Below are 16,355 nucleotides of genomic sequence, written 5' to 3'. Positions count from 1 at the left end.
TTGGAAGACATAGCCAAATACCATGCTAATGTATTTTGCCCCTGAAAATAATCATAACATAGGCAATGTTTGCTTTGTTCTCTGAGTAAAAGCCATGTTGGCATGCGTTAAGCATAACAGGAAAATATTTTATTGGAGAAAATTTTTCATCTTCTGCCAATTTTATTTTTCAATTTCTTTTTTTTTTTTTCTAGAGGTCTGTTTGCAGCATGTGATCTTTTTATTTTTCTTCTAGGAAAACTACATGATTCTGAAGGACCTGTCATTTTCATGCAAATATAAAGTAACTGTTTTGCCTGCAAAATCTAAAGGTCATTTTAAGGCTGAGAGTATTTTCTTTGTTACCCCACCTTGCTCTGCATTTAAAGAAAAAAACCACAAACACATTCATTGTCCTGCTGAAGGAGGTAAGACATGATCTGGTGAAGTAGCCAAATAGTTTCAAATGCATTTATAATCACCAAATAAAAGTTTTTAAAAGTAATTCTAAAATGGGACATGAAAGATTCAGAACAAATAAAAATGTGACTAATGCTTATGTGAAAAATCAACTAAAATACAGAGCAGTATAGATTTTGGCTGCCACATTACTGTTTTGTCAATTAGGTGATAATTTTATTGGGCTGTTTATAAACATATGATGATATCTGTTATTACATAGTTTTTATTTTTGTGAGGAGGAAGAGTTTCCCAGTTGTATTTATTATAATGACAGATGATAACTGTAAACATAATCACACTGGCATGACCCATCTTTTGAATGTTTAGCTACTGATGCAAGCTGCTTTTTCAGTTTGAATTTGTTTAGGTTAAAACTGCTCTCAAATAACAAATAAAAGCACTCATACCTTTTATGGTATTTTATGGTATTCTTGTTGCCATGATAGCAGGTATAGCTAGAGTGTTATGGAAAATTGCAGAATCATGGAGGTGTTGGTTGGTAAGGACCTCTGCGGTCAGCTAGTTGAGACACCTGCTTGAAGCAGGTCTGTTGTCTGCAGGTGGTTGTAGGTCAGGTGAGCCATGGCTTTGCACAACCAAGTCTGGAAACCTCTCTCTTCAGCTAGAGGGTGGCCCTCTCACTTTGAGTCCCTGTTGTCCCCAGGGGTACTCCCGTGCTTCGTGGGTCACCTCAGAGTCCTGCTGGCCACCACTGCCATTGCCTGACCACCCCTTCTGACAGTTTCCAGCATTAAAACCTTATTTATTCCTGGGCAACTGCAACTCAGGCATATGTTTCCCCTTATCAGAGTGCCCCTGTTAACTTGTATGACCATTTTAGATCATGAGTTTTACTTTTTGCCTGCATTATGGAATTCTGTACTATCCTGTGGGTTCTCTTGTGGTCCCAAAAGTGAAAACTGAAGCTGAGGTATTCTGATATACAAAGAAGAAGCAGGGTAGTTGCCTGTGAATGAGGCATTTAAGCCTTTACATGCTGTACGCTTTCCTTTCTGTCACCTGCCAATGGAATATATCGAAGATAGGCTTTGGTTAATACTCAAAATTCAAAGGCAGGAAGCTGTCAGGATCCTGGGTAACACCAGAAAGAGAGCTCTGTCTGACTTTCATTTGTGGAAGTAAATGAACATTATTGAACATTAACTCTCAAAGTTTAGCTTCTCTTTTTGCTTTCCAAATTTATAGTGCCAGTTCTACCCAAAGTCTTGGCCAAACCCGAGAATCTATCTGCGTCTTTCATTGTCCAGGAAGGTAACATCACTGGTCATTTTTCCTGGAAGATATCCAAGACAGACCTTCACCAGCCCATGACAGGGTTTCAAGTCACTTGGGCGGAAGTAACCACAGAAAGCCGGCAGAACAGCTTACCCAACAGCATCATTTCGCAGTCGCAGATACTGCCAGCAGTAAGTTGTTTGTTACTTTCCTTTGCTAGCAGCTTCATAAGTGTGTGCACATGTGGCCTATTTTTAATGTTTAGTGGTGACACAGATGTCACACACAGTGTTCCCTGGCTCCGCAGGCAAGTTGGAGCAGGAAGCGCTTAATTTTCCTCCTTGCTGGAGAAACAAAGCACAGCTACTCTTCTTGATGACAGATCAAACATTTTAATGTGCACAATTGTCAATTTAGCAACCATTGTCTGAGAAATGCCTGAAGGGAGGAAAAGATCATCTGTGTGGCAATAGGTAGTTTTTATTTTCTTTTGATGATCAGGCTGTTCAACTTGGCAGTTACTGGCAGTTACTATAGTTTTACTAATTACTGGGTGTCCAAGTCGATGGGTTTAAGAGAATTTTCTCTTCCTTTGAGTTACTCATTGCACTAAGAAAAAGTAGAAATCGCTTTCCTCTCTGCCTATACACACCATTGTCCGACAGACAAAGAGAACTAGATTTCACTGTTTATTGAAAGTATGAGAATTAACAATCTGAATTCTTCCCCTTATTTGCTTTATGATGGCCTTTGCTATTTCAGTTCCTCCTCTGGCAGAGGCAGGTCAGACTCTGTTGCCAGATCCACCAAAGTCAACAAAAGGGCTTAAGCAGCTGGCCTTGATCCAAAGTCAGCTAACAACGTTGGGTGCCTTTCCATCCACTTCAGGGAAGTAGATCAAGGCGATTGTGTCTGGAGCAGAGCTGGCTGAAAACCTTTTCACAACATTTGTTTCATCAAAGAATGTGTGAAATGTTTTGTTGTACACATCTTACATTCAGCTCATTTTCCACAAATCCGAGGCAAGGTTCTCACCCTTCGTTCTTAATTCCTAGCAGACTGCCCTAAGACTAGGGCACTCGTGTTTCAAAGTCTGTTGTTCTAGGGAAGAGCAACAAAGTTGACGGCAGATGGTCTAAAACTATGGGCCAAGCTACCACACAGTGAGCAGAGCTGCTTTATTACAGCTTAGTTTGGACTCGGTGTGAGCTGCACCCATTAACTCAAAGCTTGACCCACAGTCCAAAGCGGAAGCATGGTGCAGATGCAGCCTTGGTCTCTTCAGCAAGCCACATTGCGAGATTACCTGGAGTGGTTACTCCATCACAGACCTTTAGCTGCAAACAACCACTTTAGCACAATGATAAGTGAAGTTACGGACCATGAGATGTTACTTTTCACTTCAGTTTTCATCTTTTTTTTTAGGAGCAGGCATATGTTTTATTCAGAATTTCTATTCCCTTTTTTTAAGCTTTTGGTCCAGTTAGGTCTGAAATATGTAGTAAGTTTTATTTAAAAGACTCCTTTGCATTGCGTTATGCTTTAATTTTTTATGTTTGTTTTCGTCTGTTTTCACTTACCTGGAGATTCCTTTTATTTAATTATTATCACTGTCTGCGTCTCTGTGTGTTTATGGCAACTGTTTAAGAAAACTCTGGTTTGAGCTGAATCAGTATCTCCTACCTCTCAGAAACCATCAGAATGTAGGGTATTTTACAGTGAGGATCATTCACTTGTTCTCATTGGTAGCTTCTGACTGATAAAAATTTCATATTTACACAACGGGTGCTGAAACCCACATGTCCCAACTGCCAGAGGAGCGCCTGAATGGGGAGAGCGAGTGTGCGAGTGCGATGTACGCACATCCTCTCTCTCCTCTACCCCTGCAGTATGTTATACGAGGTGGAACAGCTTCAGCAAGGTTGATTAACAGCAGTCCCATCTCAGAATATGCACTAATTTGGCAGTAAAACCACGTTTGCCCCCAGCTTTTCTCTCTTTCCTTTCCCCTTTACTGTCTTCTCTGACAGTAACAGCAAATTACCAGTTATTCCCACAGCCCGCTTGGGTCCCCCTGCATGGCGCTGGGTGCAGTCCCAGCCAGAGGAACTTGCCCTGCAAATTCCTGGTCGGCCCAGGCTGACTGGTCGGAGGAGCACACCGTGCCCGCGCTGCCCCACATCACTGCCCCGCTGTCCCCTTCCTGCGACTGGTCCTTTTCAATTTCGAATAAGGTGAATCAGGACTTTTGATTCCTTAATGTCCTTCAGTCTTTAGTCAGATCTGTTCCCATTTCAGAGCGTTTATAAACTTACTCTGAAATTGTTTTGCATGGGTGTAAGTGACCACGCAAGGTATACAGAAGTGAAAATTGAGGCCATCATGCCAAAAATGGGATTAAGAACAGCAGGGCAGATTCTTGTGGTGTAAATGGGGCAGATATGCTGAAATCTGTGTAGCCACACTTATTTTCACTAGCTGCAGCTGGGGGCCAGACCTGCAAATGGCCATGAATTAATTTAGCAATTAGTGGAATTCAAAGACAGATCCAAAGTAATAACAAGTTTATATAAGGAACATATTTGTTAAAAAGAATGATTAGGAAGTTAAGCTTTTTGGTTTTCTTAGTGATGAGCATGTCATCCATTTTCAAGAACAGGAAGGAACAACTTGGACCTCCTTACACATGAAACCATAACATTATAGTAAAAAAGTATGCTCAAAGGCAATGGCAAGCAAAAAAATTCAAAACAAACCCTCTCAACAAAGTGATGCATACATTAAATCCTTTAAACAGAATTCTAAGAAAATAATTTGTGCATGCCGAGAGTGAAAGAACCTGTTTAAATCACTGCTTTGTGTGAGTAGATCAACTACGTTTTATTTTTAGATGCTCTGATAATTAACACAATTTATTTATTTTTAGGATCATTATGTACTTACCGTGCCCAATCTGAGGCCATCGATGCTGTACCGCTTGGAAGTTCAAGTGCTGACGACTGGTGGGGAAGGGCCAGCTACGATAAAATCATTCCGAACACCTGACCTTCCTCCATTTTCACCCCACAGTAAGCAGGTTTTGACATGTGGTTGTGTCTTACACAACTTCAGTCCTCCACATTTAAATAGTTAGCTCGAGCCTTAAAGTCTTTAGTAGTTCCAGTAGCATTCTGTGAATTTAAGATGCATGAAAATACTGGGTTTTTTCCCTCCATAATTGTCCATCAGCAGTGATGGAAGCAAATGCAGTCTTTCTCTCACTCAGTTTGGCTTACACCTATAGCACCTGGGATTCAAAGATGGTCTGTCCTCCAAGTACTGCCTAGGCCTGGCATTGCTTAGCTTTCAAGACTAGATTTTTCTGGTTGCATTCAGTCCAGCGTGGCTAGAGCCTGATCACATTTCTAAAGGAGCGCAGACCTTTTAATAGCTATTTTCAGCATTTTATAAGTTTCTGAAAAGTACAGCTCAATGTTGCGAGGCTTAACAAAAAATGTAATGAATTAATCTAAGATTCATCTGCTTGAATCCTTTTGTCCTTTCACAATCACTAATGTTGTGTGGGCTGAACAGGCAGATAGTTGATGGCACAGGCAGTTCACTTACAAGCTGAAGACTTCACAAAGACTTTTTAGTACGGATAAATGGTGGTGTTACATATTCAGGGTTTGATATGTACGTATTTTCTATTCTTTTGTTTAGGACCTCATCTGAAGCAGCATCACCCACATCACTACAAGCCACCACCAGAGAAATATTAGACTGTTTCAGGTGTTTATACAAAGAACTGAGAGAAAAACTGAGCTCCCAAAAGGAGGCTAGGAAAAGGCACATCTGTAGGAGCAATGAACCCAGTTTTCCAGTGAAAGTTACCATCCTGTATGATCTGTATCTGCTTCTCTGTGCTTTAGCCATGATGAATTGAGTTTGCACCAAGGCCAGGATGAAACATACAGCAAGCATCATTTCAGTACCACCGCTGTTCAGCAAACTGAAGATCACATCCAACTCAACACCTGTGAGAAACTGAAAAGTGTGTTCATTGTAATGTTTTTGTGTTTCTGTGTTTAAAGTAAGTTGAAGCCGTGCAGTGTATACAGCTTTTTCTCTTACAGTGACTTCAATGTTAATATTTGCAAGGTTGTCCTGTGATGTATACATACTTTTGAACACTGGAGGCCGTGTTGTCATCAGCGTGTTTAAATAATCTATTTTACATAAAGCTCTGCCTGTCACCAGCCTAAGCCCTAGTGTATTTTGCTATTAAAGAAGGTCTTCATACGTCTGAAGGAAGGACATAAGTAAAATAAATACCAGTAGCAGAAACCCTAAAATAGTCAGTATTTAGTAATTGCGGTATCACCACAGAGGAGAATGATGATACATTTGTATCAACCACCTGTTCTGAAATGGTAATGTTTTAGTATGTAGATCTTCTATTAACATAGGTAATAGCTAAAAAATATGCAGGGTAGATGTACCATTGTAAAGAAACAAGTAGCAATTAATAGAATTGTTGAAAATCTATGGCAATTAATTCAATTAATTTATAGGGCCTGGAGGAATGACTTTTAAAATTCCACTAGTAATTTTTTGGTGTATAACATTTCAAGGTATAATAATATCTTGAAAAGAAACACTGATTTTGTAGTTTAAAATCTGAATAGTTAACATGAACATTTTAGAAATTGCAATTCTGAGGCACATTATTCAAGTAGCCCTACAGTTACTTTTTGGCTTTGGCCTTTGGGGCACGTATCTGTTTTCCCCATGGATCTTTTGAACAGAAGGATGGATGTGTAGGCTCCATGCTATTCTCCTTACAGAAAGAATTATGTAACAATATTCTGGCATCTGGAAAACATTGGCTTATAGTTTATTTGAATGCATTTTTCAAATTTAGACAGAAGGGTGCCCTTTTTAACCATAAGGGAATTCATACTGCATTATTGTGCAATATAAGCTGTCTAGAATAATTTGCCACACAGAGAGACATCCTTCGACAGTAAACAGAAACTGCATGGATTTATTATTAAGAGGGTGGAAAGTATCTACCAATAAACGTCTGTACAAATACTCATAATCAACTTCTCATGTTCAAGATGTTCAAAGTGCTCCGGGATTCTTTGGCACAGTTTGCATTGCTCCCTGAACCATCACATGACGAGGCTAATGGAGCTCAAATGCTTAGTAGTCAAACTTGACAAGGTGGCCACTTTTTCTATCAGCAGATGCTACAGACTCACCTGTACTTCATATTTTCCTGAGATATTCAGTGAGAGGAGGTCAGGCATTAGTGATAAATATGTTCTCCTTCTCTTGATGACAAATGGTGGAAAGCAAATGCATACCTGAAACTGAGGATCAGAGTTAAGTTTATTGTAGTAGAGCATTCGTAAAAAACTCAAATACAGTTTGTCTGTACTGAAGTTTATAGCCTTTTGTTTCGTGTGGGTTGATACCACAATGGGTGAAGGAAACTGAATTAATTTTTGATCACTTGCTCATTCCAGTTTTTCTACATTTCTACTTTCAGTTTTAAAGGACTTTTTTTGGCATTCTTTTTCTACTTTGCTTGATGTCATTTTTGATACGCACTCAGTGACCAAGAACTTTTCCAGAAAATGTCTATTGCTACATGATTCGGGCCTTTGAGAGTAGTTTTAAGAAAAATTAAAGGCTGTGGTGCTTTTAATTCCTTCCTCTGTCATTCGGTCATCTCCCCTTTTCCAATATACATTGGCAAAGAAAGAGATGAACTCTCCTTCATAAAATCTGTAGTATAACAGTTTCTTTTCAATTTTGGCAGAAGGCCAGAGTCTCGGAGGCTTTTGTCAGGGTGAAAGTGTTTCATGTGTGCAAGTCTTTACAAAGAAAACACAACCTGAATCAGACCGGTGTGCAGCACTGGTTCGATGTTTAGACTGCTCAAGGCATTGGTAAGGCTGAAAGTGATCTCCGTGGTGTTTGAAAGCAGGAGTCAGTGGGATCAGGGAAAGTAATTACTTTCTGAAAACTGTCCAGACCTTTCAATCACAGTCTGTTCTAGTTCTGCTGGAGTAAATCTGTAGTGACTTGATTAATATTAATGAAATGAGGTTTTGTTCATAGTGATACGGTAAAGCATAGAACGTGGATGTCGGTCTTTATTACAATGATGCCAAATCTGGCTTGGAGGTAAACTGGAAGTTAGCAGCCCTGACTGATCATACCCTTAGTCTTGGTTCCAGGGAGGAAGCCTCATTCTTCTGAAATGACTCAAAATGGTTACTATTTGCTGATGCCCATCTCTTTGAAGCATTCAACTTAAAAAAAAAATAATGTACTTTTGAAGAACATTCCCTTTCAAAGTAGATTCTAGAAATTAAAAAAAAATTTGATAAAGTAGAATTGTATTGAACAAGTGTAGTATGTAGACTACACTAAGATGTAAATTATTTTTTCCCTTCTACAAATCAGCTTATCAACTCACCTTTCAAGTCACTCTCCAAATCAAAAATTAAAAATACAAGGTCAACAAAGCTCATACATGGATGTTAAATTCCCAACTATGAGTGATTTCCTGATTATTCTTTGAATTTAGCAGTACAGATTTGAAGTTGTTAGTGCCTAATTCATAAAGCCTTGTTTGCTGAATTGTACAGGGTATTGTCCTATTTTACTAGCCTGAGTCACATAAACATTTAATTCAGCAACAGAGTTGAAATTCACTACTTGATTCACTAGTTAAAGATTTATTTTCTCTAATGATGTTGTGTAATACAGAGTTAATATAGATATTGGGATGTTTTTAGATACTCAGCACCTTTATCCTAATCTGTTATTTGCTATGTACGATTCTGATGGATTTGTCAGTTGACTTCAGGATGCATTTTGTTTGTGTTTATTTCTGAAAGCAGAATTATAAGGTTATGCCGTTTTTGCTAACTGCTTTGTGAAGTGGATTTTTTTTTGTTCATCTGTGATTTTTGGTTAAGAAAATAATGTTTTGTTCTTGTTATATCTTTTTTGACCATTTTTGAGAGCAGGAGAAATTCAAATAAGACAGAGCTTGTGATGTACTACTATGTGTATCATCGTGAATATTCATTAAGAATATAGCACGTAGACAATACATAAGAGGTCTGACTTCTGAAATGCTGAACATCCTCAACTTAGTGGCTTCAGAAAGAGCTGAGGACATGGTGTGGCAATACTAACATTGACATTAATGTTTGGCATGGTCACACACAAAATCAAAGAAATACTTCTTGCTAATGTGAATGGGAATTTTACCGTTAGCATTAGCAGAAGTCTATAGAAACCTAAATACTGAGTCAATTTATTCCACAACACTTTCATCTCCATGCTTCCGACTGGAGTCAGGGAGAGTTTCAGATAAGCGGGCCCTGATTCAGGAAGGTATGCAGAAGAGGAAACTTCCATATACACAGTGGAAGGCAGTGGGATGGAAGTAAACCTTTGCAGTTAAGAATGAGCATTAGTGATGTCTTCAATAAAGCATGGATGTCAAAAATTTGTTGAACATTATCTTAAATCAGGGCCTTATAGGACAAAGTATGGGACCCAGACAGTTCTAAATTCTGTGTACACCACCATAAAAAAATTATTTTTCTTGTGTGTATATGTAAATGTAGTTGTGATATTTACTTATTTATTAATTCATTTTCTTATACTGTGTGCCAAGTATATTCCTACATTTTTTATCAGTACCTGTGAACATCAATTACTAATAATAATGTTATGCAAACTTGTGCATTGTAACCCGGAATATGATGCTAATAAGCTGTTGCATGTATTTTTAAATAATTAAGAAAACCCTTTATTTAAAAAATGTAAATGAATACCTGCAGATGTTGATGATTATATATGGTTTTGCATGCCAAAACTCATTGTTCAGTTGTGGGCATGAAATGTAACAACTGTATTACCTCTACTGAATATATTAGTAAGGTACAATTTACAAAGTAATTAACAGAGCTCTATATGTAAAATTTTTCCTTTTTACTTAATTGTATTGTAGTAGAGGTAACAGAACTGCTTCTCTGTTACCCAAATTGGCTGTAGAAATTATGTTCCTATAACACTCATCTAAAGTCAATATTTATTTATGTATGTAACACAAAAAGATTGGTTGTATGCGTCTGTCCTGTTATTTAGAGGAAAAAAACACTCTTCTTGTAAAAAATAATGTGTAAAAAAATGTAAATGTAAATAGAGTCTGATTTCTTTTACTCATTATTTTTATGTTTAGAATTTGTACATACTGTTTCAGTAATAAACATCACAATCTTGCTCCATTATCTCCTCCATATAGCATTTATTGTTTTGGTTTTTTGTAACTTGAAGAGTCATCTGAGAAAAATCAGTGTCACGCCAAGTACCTTTGCTACATCTACATTTCTCTGTGTATAAAGTCATACCGTGTTATCGTCTTTTACTACAGCATTTTGTTTTCTTTAGAAAGTGACCAAAATAATCTGAAAATAAATTTGTATATCATTTGAGTCTTTTATGTTGAAAAACAATCACTGAAGCAAAAAATGAGACTCAACAACTTGCCTTTCTCTGTTTTAGTGGAATAGTTCACAGAGAAGATTTATTCTCCTTTTGTAATACTAAATTAAAATAATTTAAATGTTCCTGGATGTAACTTAGTGGCCTGATACTGCAAGTCAAGATTTCCGTGATTGAAAATCGTGGTGAAATCTATGTATACAACAGATAAGGAGTATTTGAAGTGCCATATTCCGTGATTTAAATTCTGTATTTTTAATAAATATAAATATCTGTCTTAGTACAAACATTTAACTGTTCAAATGGTCACAGATGTGCTATCATTCTCAGAAGCAATATCTTTAGTGTGGGGATGCACCTTTGACTTACTCTTGACTTACCTAATAAACATTTAGATTTTGTTTACTTGAACATAAACTCCAAAATTTCCTGGTATTGCTTTCTCATTAGAATAATTACTAAATTTTTGGTTTTGGTTTTCCGTTTATGTAATTGGATAATGTTTGGAAAACCCCATACAGTTAAATTTCCCTGCAAGTTGGAGTATTTCAATGATATTTGCCATTATGGTTCAGTAAACCCAGACAAAAATGATATATCATTGTGGTTAGGTAAGTTGTCATAATAAATAGAATCACAGAATCATAGAATCATAGAATCATAGGTTTGAAAAGACCTCTAGGATCATGGTTGAAGTGCTCTACATGCTATAATTCAAAATATCCATTCTTTTTTTCCTTCCACAACTTCAAAAAAATGTTTTATTCAACACTGAATTACAAGGTGCAATGACGGACAATGTGAATCGTGTGAAATAAAGAAAATTTGCTATGTATTGAACGGTATCAATCATTTGGGTTTTGGGTTTTGTGGCTTGCACTTTTGTGCAACTTGGCTTTTGTGTGTCTAAAACCAGAATGCACTCCAAAATGTCTATTTCATAAAAGATTTAATACAATGAAAGCTCTTTACAGTACAGAAAAACCCCTTTATACCTCTGTTTTCTTATTAGAGGTGTTGCATTGTCATCGTCTGGATGTCTGGATGTGTGCCAGCCTCCTTGAGTTGCCCTGGCGTTGCAGTACCTGTGCGGGTAAGGAAGTCGCTGTACGGGGAGAGCACTGAGAGCGTGAGCTGTGAAGTAGAGCCCGCGTGCGAGGCGCCTGCAGATTTGAAGGGGATGCGGTTCAGCAGAAGCGAATTGCTCTGTCCCTCTTTGGACTGTGCTTAATAGCCCTCCTGCTTCTACTCGAGGTGCTGGCAGGAGCACAGATTAATATTTAGCACATGCCCTGCTATAAGCATTTACCAAGAGTGCTGTGTGGCACAGAAACTAAAGGATTTATGAATGCTTGCTGTACCCACTTCCTCACCTGTGATAATGATTTACTTATGTTACTTAATAATAAGCTACGCTCAGAAGGTCCGTTTCTTCTCAAAGTAAGATCAGCTCTGGAATTAGTGGGCTGTCATTTTTTCAGGAGAGTTAGGCAAATGTGCTACATAGAAACATCCCTTTATATTTGTGTGCAAATATATTCGTACACTGAGTAGAGCTTACTGTCTTTTTCACAAGCTGCCCAGTAATAGATACGTGCAATGGGTTCAAAGCTGTCAATGTTGAAAAGTAACTCTGGGTTTACTGATTAGTACGGATTAGCCAACATATTTTTCATTTTTTTATAATTTTATTTAGAAAATGTTCCTGATTCTAAATGGTTCCAACTGCATAGTTATTAGTAGAGTGATAGGCTGTAATTTCCACCCTGTCATTCCTAAGTGAAAGGTAGAGGGGGCAGACTGGGGACAGAAGAGGGTAGGTGGCACAAAACAAAGCTAATCATCTGATGTATTTGTTTCTTTGCAGACATCCAATTTCCCGTATTTGTAGTTATTTGCAAATATTCAAAATAAGCTTTTAAATTTCTTTTCTGAGATGTGCTGCAACACTTGCTTGAAATACAAATATTTCAGACTTTCAGTGAACATATCTGCAAGCCAAAATCAATTAGACCGTAACTCATAAAACAGGAATACGCAAGAAAAAAGTGAGCTGGTGGATGCTAATGGTTCTCGCAGAGCACTTGGGGACAACTGTTCTTTATGCTTGGTGTTTATTGAATTGTACTGAAGACAAAGAAGATCTATATGCATTTTTCTTGCTTTGAGTGAAATAGCTCTGATCACAAAGGATCCCATTTAATTGGCTAAAGGTGCTTTCATGATGGCTGAATTACCAGAGACACAGAGTAGCTTCACACTGTAATGACGCACTAGTGAATGAACCCTGTATTCTTACATTTTTCTGGAGATTGTATTAATTTGTCTCATCTTTTTGCCTGAACTTAAATTTTGTTTTGTTTTGTTTTAGAATGGATCACTGTTCGTTGCTTTTGCTGTATATTCAGTGTGAGAGCTTGTCTCATTTATTGATCTTAGTCATACATGGCACACTCAAAGCATGTTTTTCTTCACTGCTCATTGCTATAAACATCTAGGTTTATGATAGCTTTCCAATAAAAAATGAAGCCATTAAGATAATTTATATACATTCATGTATTTAGAGCTTATTTCAATAAATGGTTCCTTGTCAAAAAAGTAGTATTAGTTTTTAGATATAAAGTATATCTGCAGCTTTATCTCATTTAAATTATTGTGTACATAATGTAGTTTTGGAGAATAGAAAACCTTACTGTATTTTTAAGCAAGAGCCATTCTAGCCACAGAAAATTATAGCAAGCACACAGAAGCTTATTAAACAGATAAATATCGCTCATATTTGCAGCCTGATAAATACTGTTAAGACAATAAATTATGTTCAGGTTAGCTAAATACATCACTTAGATTGAGCAAAACTGATCCCAATTCATCTGCAAAAGAGGAGATGTGGATGAATACTAAAAGTCTGGAGAGAGATGTAGCAGGAACAATAGAAATTTCTGTGCCTGAATAATAAGCTGACACAGCTTCAATTATCTTTAGATGTTTTTTTTGTAGAACAGGACACTCAATACTTCACTAAAATCCTAAGATGATCCCACATTTATTTTGTAGGTAAATTTATAACTTCTGTAAGAAACTTTATAAAATATGTGGAACTCATAACAATAAATTAATCCTTTTATTAAATTTCATTTTAAAAATTACTATTTACCAAATATCATTCTCAGAATCACTTAGCAGAAAACTTGTATAAAGCAGTGTAATTCAGCTGAGTGAACGGTTTGGGATTCTCTCACTGAAATTCAACCTTTAGTTGAAAAAATCCTCCTATTTTTAAAAATATATGTACAGTTCTTGGAAAACTATGAGTTGAGTAATGTGGTCAGAGTTTTCTGTAGCTGTTGTCAGACATTATCTCGGAAACTTGTTCTCTTACCTAACCTCAGAATCTCTAGAATAGTTTATTGCGTGCTGTTATTCATAGGTGATACGTTGCTCAGGGCCTTGCCTTTTCCTATTTGGAACAACAAAATTGTATGGGAAGAACCATGTGACGTAAACAATTTCAATTGCATGATGGGCCTGTCCATTTACAAAGAAATTGAAAAATTTTCTTTTGAAGGAGGAGCTTATAGATTCTTATATTTTCAATAGTTTTGTGATTAAAACGTTCTTACACTGGCCCTGGCAATTCAAAGCTAGCAGAAAATAAAACCTGCAGCTTCTCAATATATTTTTATTTTGTCAGCCACTAGTTCCCTTGCAAGCCTTGAGAAATGGGAAGTTGATCAGCCATATTTCTAGAAAATTCATACTCATTGGTTAGTTTGCAAAACTGAACGAATTAGGACTCACATGATAGTTTATCATATTAACGTATTAACACTCAGCAAAATCATTAAATTGGCAATGGCCCATTTGTGTTGCCTCTTTTGTATGCCAGGGGCAGTCGGTGTGAGGAGCTACAGCTACCAAGATTTTCAGTCCTCTTTGATCAGGTAACGCTTTACTTTTGGCAGGGTATGAGCTTCTGAGAAGAACACCGAGGGCTCTGGAGAGCTGAGCAGAGCCAGCCAGGTTGTGGTGGCTGGGCCATAGTGTGTCTGGCACCCGACTGCCTCTGCTGCAGCCACAGGTGTTGAAACCCCCATGCTTGGGGATGGCAGGGGGAGAGGTGGTGGCTGTCTGGGAGGGGAAAGAAAGGAGTGCCTTCAGTGAAAACGCTGTGGAGAGGCCTCTCCTCCCACTGCAGAACTGTAGGGTGAGTAGGGAAGAAAGGTTCAGCACAGAGGTGCCCACTGATCTGAGCTGGGAGAGAAGTGTAACGGATTGCATGAGCATAGGCTCGACAATAGAAGGAGCAAACGGGGCACAGACAGCCATGCCGGTCAGGGGGAGATGCCCCTGCTGCTGAAGCAGAATGGTCCTGAGCTACTGTGTCCACAGCAAGGATTTAGAGGAGCATGTCACCCCTTCAGTACGCTGCCTTTCTGAGAGGAGTAGGTGAGGGTGGGGAGGGTGGACAAGATGCAAAGAAGACTGGCACAAAGAACATCATGCTGAAATCCACACAGACCTGCTTCCATTCAACTTTGCAGAAGACTCATACAAATACCTCGATTTGCTGTTAGCCCAGTCATCTGCAGATGCAGAGCTGAAACTCTGGGACTTCAATGCAAGGGATCACCGTGGCTGGGGTACTATCTGGGATTGACACTGCTTGCTGCTCTGGCAGGGTTTTGTGTCTACTGCTGGCACAGTGTAGGGAGCTCAGCTCCTCCAGATGGAGAGTATTTCAGCAAAACTTTTGAGATGTGGGATTTGGACCTGTGTGGGAGCACATCCCTGGGCTCCACTAGCCTTCACTGTTTTGCCACTGTGGTGAAGACATCCATTGCTGTCCTTCCTTTTCTTCCCTCGGGTTGTCATGCGCTCTGGGAAATTCACACAGACCTGTCCTAAGCAAGTCTTCCCCTGCATGTGGTCCTCACATCTATCGGTTTGTGGTCTGCCCCACCTCAGGTGGTCACCCAAATATCACCTAGTGCCGAAGGGATAGCTGTGTGAGTTTCATCACTGTCAAACACTGTTGCTGCAATGAGAGGGACTGTGTTGAAACATAAGAGAAGCTGAGTAAATCAAGGCCCTACAAGCTAGAAAGGGTAAACCCTGGAAGTGCATGCAAAGAGGCTGTAGCTCTTGAGCTGGGTAGAGGAAGGGAGCCTCCAAGGAGGAAACCGTAAGCAGCATTCCCCTTGTGCTGTTTCAGCAGTGACTGCAAATGAGTGAGCTCTGCTTTTACGCACTGAGAGAGCACCGAGAGTAATGAGGTCCTGAGCAGCCAAAAGCAGGAGCTGCACTGGGTGACAGTTGAAAGAAAACAACATTCCTCCAAAAGGCAGGGTTTGAGCCCACCAGGAGGCTCATCACACATCACAGACGAAATCCAGAGCCACCCATGCTTAGTCCTTGTGGCAAGACATTAGGTCTCAGGCAAAGGCTTTTCTCTCTCTGTAGAAGTCCTGCTACAGACAGAGTATTGAGAGTAAAACATTAAAAATACTAGGCAATTTTCATACAAGAGAAGGAGGAGGTCCCTCAGCACTCGTGGGTGCATTCCATCGGGGCCCATGGATTTGTGGACATCCAGATCACTTAAGCGATCCCTCACACAGTCCTCCTCGACACCATAGAATCAGAGAATCATAGCATCATAGAAAGTTTTGGGTTGGAAGGGACCCCTAGAGGTCATCTAGTCCAACCCCCCCGCAGCGAGCAGGGACACCGCTAACTAGATCAGGTTGCTCAGAACCCTGTCCAACCTGGTCTTGAATGTTTCCAGGGATGGGGCCTCCACTACCTCTCTGGGCAACCCGTTCCAGTGTTTCACCACCCTCATTGTAAAGAATTTCTTCCTTATATCTAGGCTAAACCTACCCTGTCTTAGTTTAAAACCATTACCCCTCGTCCTGTCACTGTTGTCTCTGCTAAAAAGATTGTCCCCATCTTTCCTATAGGCTCCCTTTTAGTACTGAAAGGCTGCAATCAGGTCTCCCCGCAGCCTTCTCTTCTCCAGGCTGAACAAGCCCAACTCTCTCAGCCTTTCCTCATAGGAGAGGTGCTCCAGCCTTCGGATCATTTTTGTAGCCCTCCTTTGGACCCGCTCCAACAGTTCCATGTCCTTCTTGTGCTGAGGGCTCCAGAGCTGAACGTAGTAC

General features: G+C 39.2%; 1 protein-coding gene across 1 annotated transcript in view; it reads left to right on the top strand.

Moving 5' to 3' along the window:
- The window catches only part of ANOS1 (anosmin 1), a 150,341-nt gene extending 140,157 nt beyond the window's left edge, over window positions 1-10,184 (top strand). The window contains exons 11-14 of the mRNA XM_075428212.1: window positions 236-407; window positions 1,648-1,868; window positions 4,604-4,745; window positions 5,380-10,184. Of these exons, the coding sequence (XP_075284327.1) occupies window positions 236-407; window positions 1,648-1,868; window positions 4,604-4,745; window positions 5,380-5,438 (594 nt within the window). The 3' untranslated portion in view covers window positions 5,439-10,184. The remainder of the gene's footprint in view (window positions 1-235; window positions 408-1,647; window positions 1,869-4,603; window positions 4,746-5,379) is intronic.
- Window positions 10,185-16,355: the final 6,171 nt, after the last annotated feature.

The sequence above is a fragment of the Opisthocomus hoazin genome, chromosome 1 (genome assembly GCF_030867145.1).
Source record: "Opisthocomus hoazin isolate bOpiHoa1 chromosome 1, bOpiHoa1.hap1, whole genome shotgun sequence".
NCBI lineage: Eukaryota > Metazoa > Chordata > Aves > Opisthocomiformes > Opisthocomidae > Opisthocomus > Opisthocomus hoazin.
The sequence above is the reverse complement of the archived record's forward strand: the minus strand, read 5'-3'. Positions and strand labels throughout refer to the sequence as shown.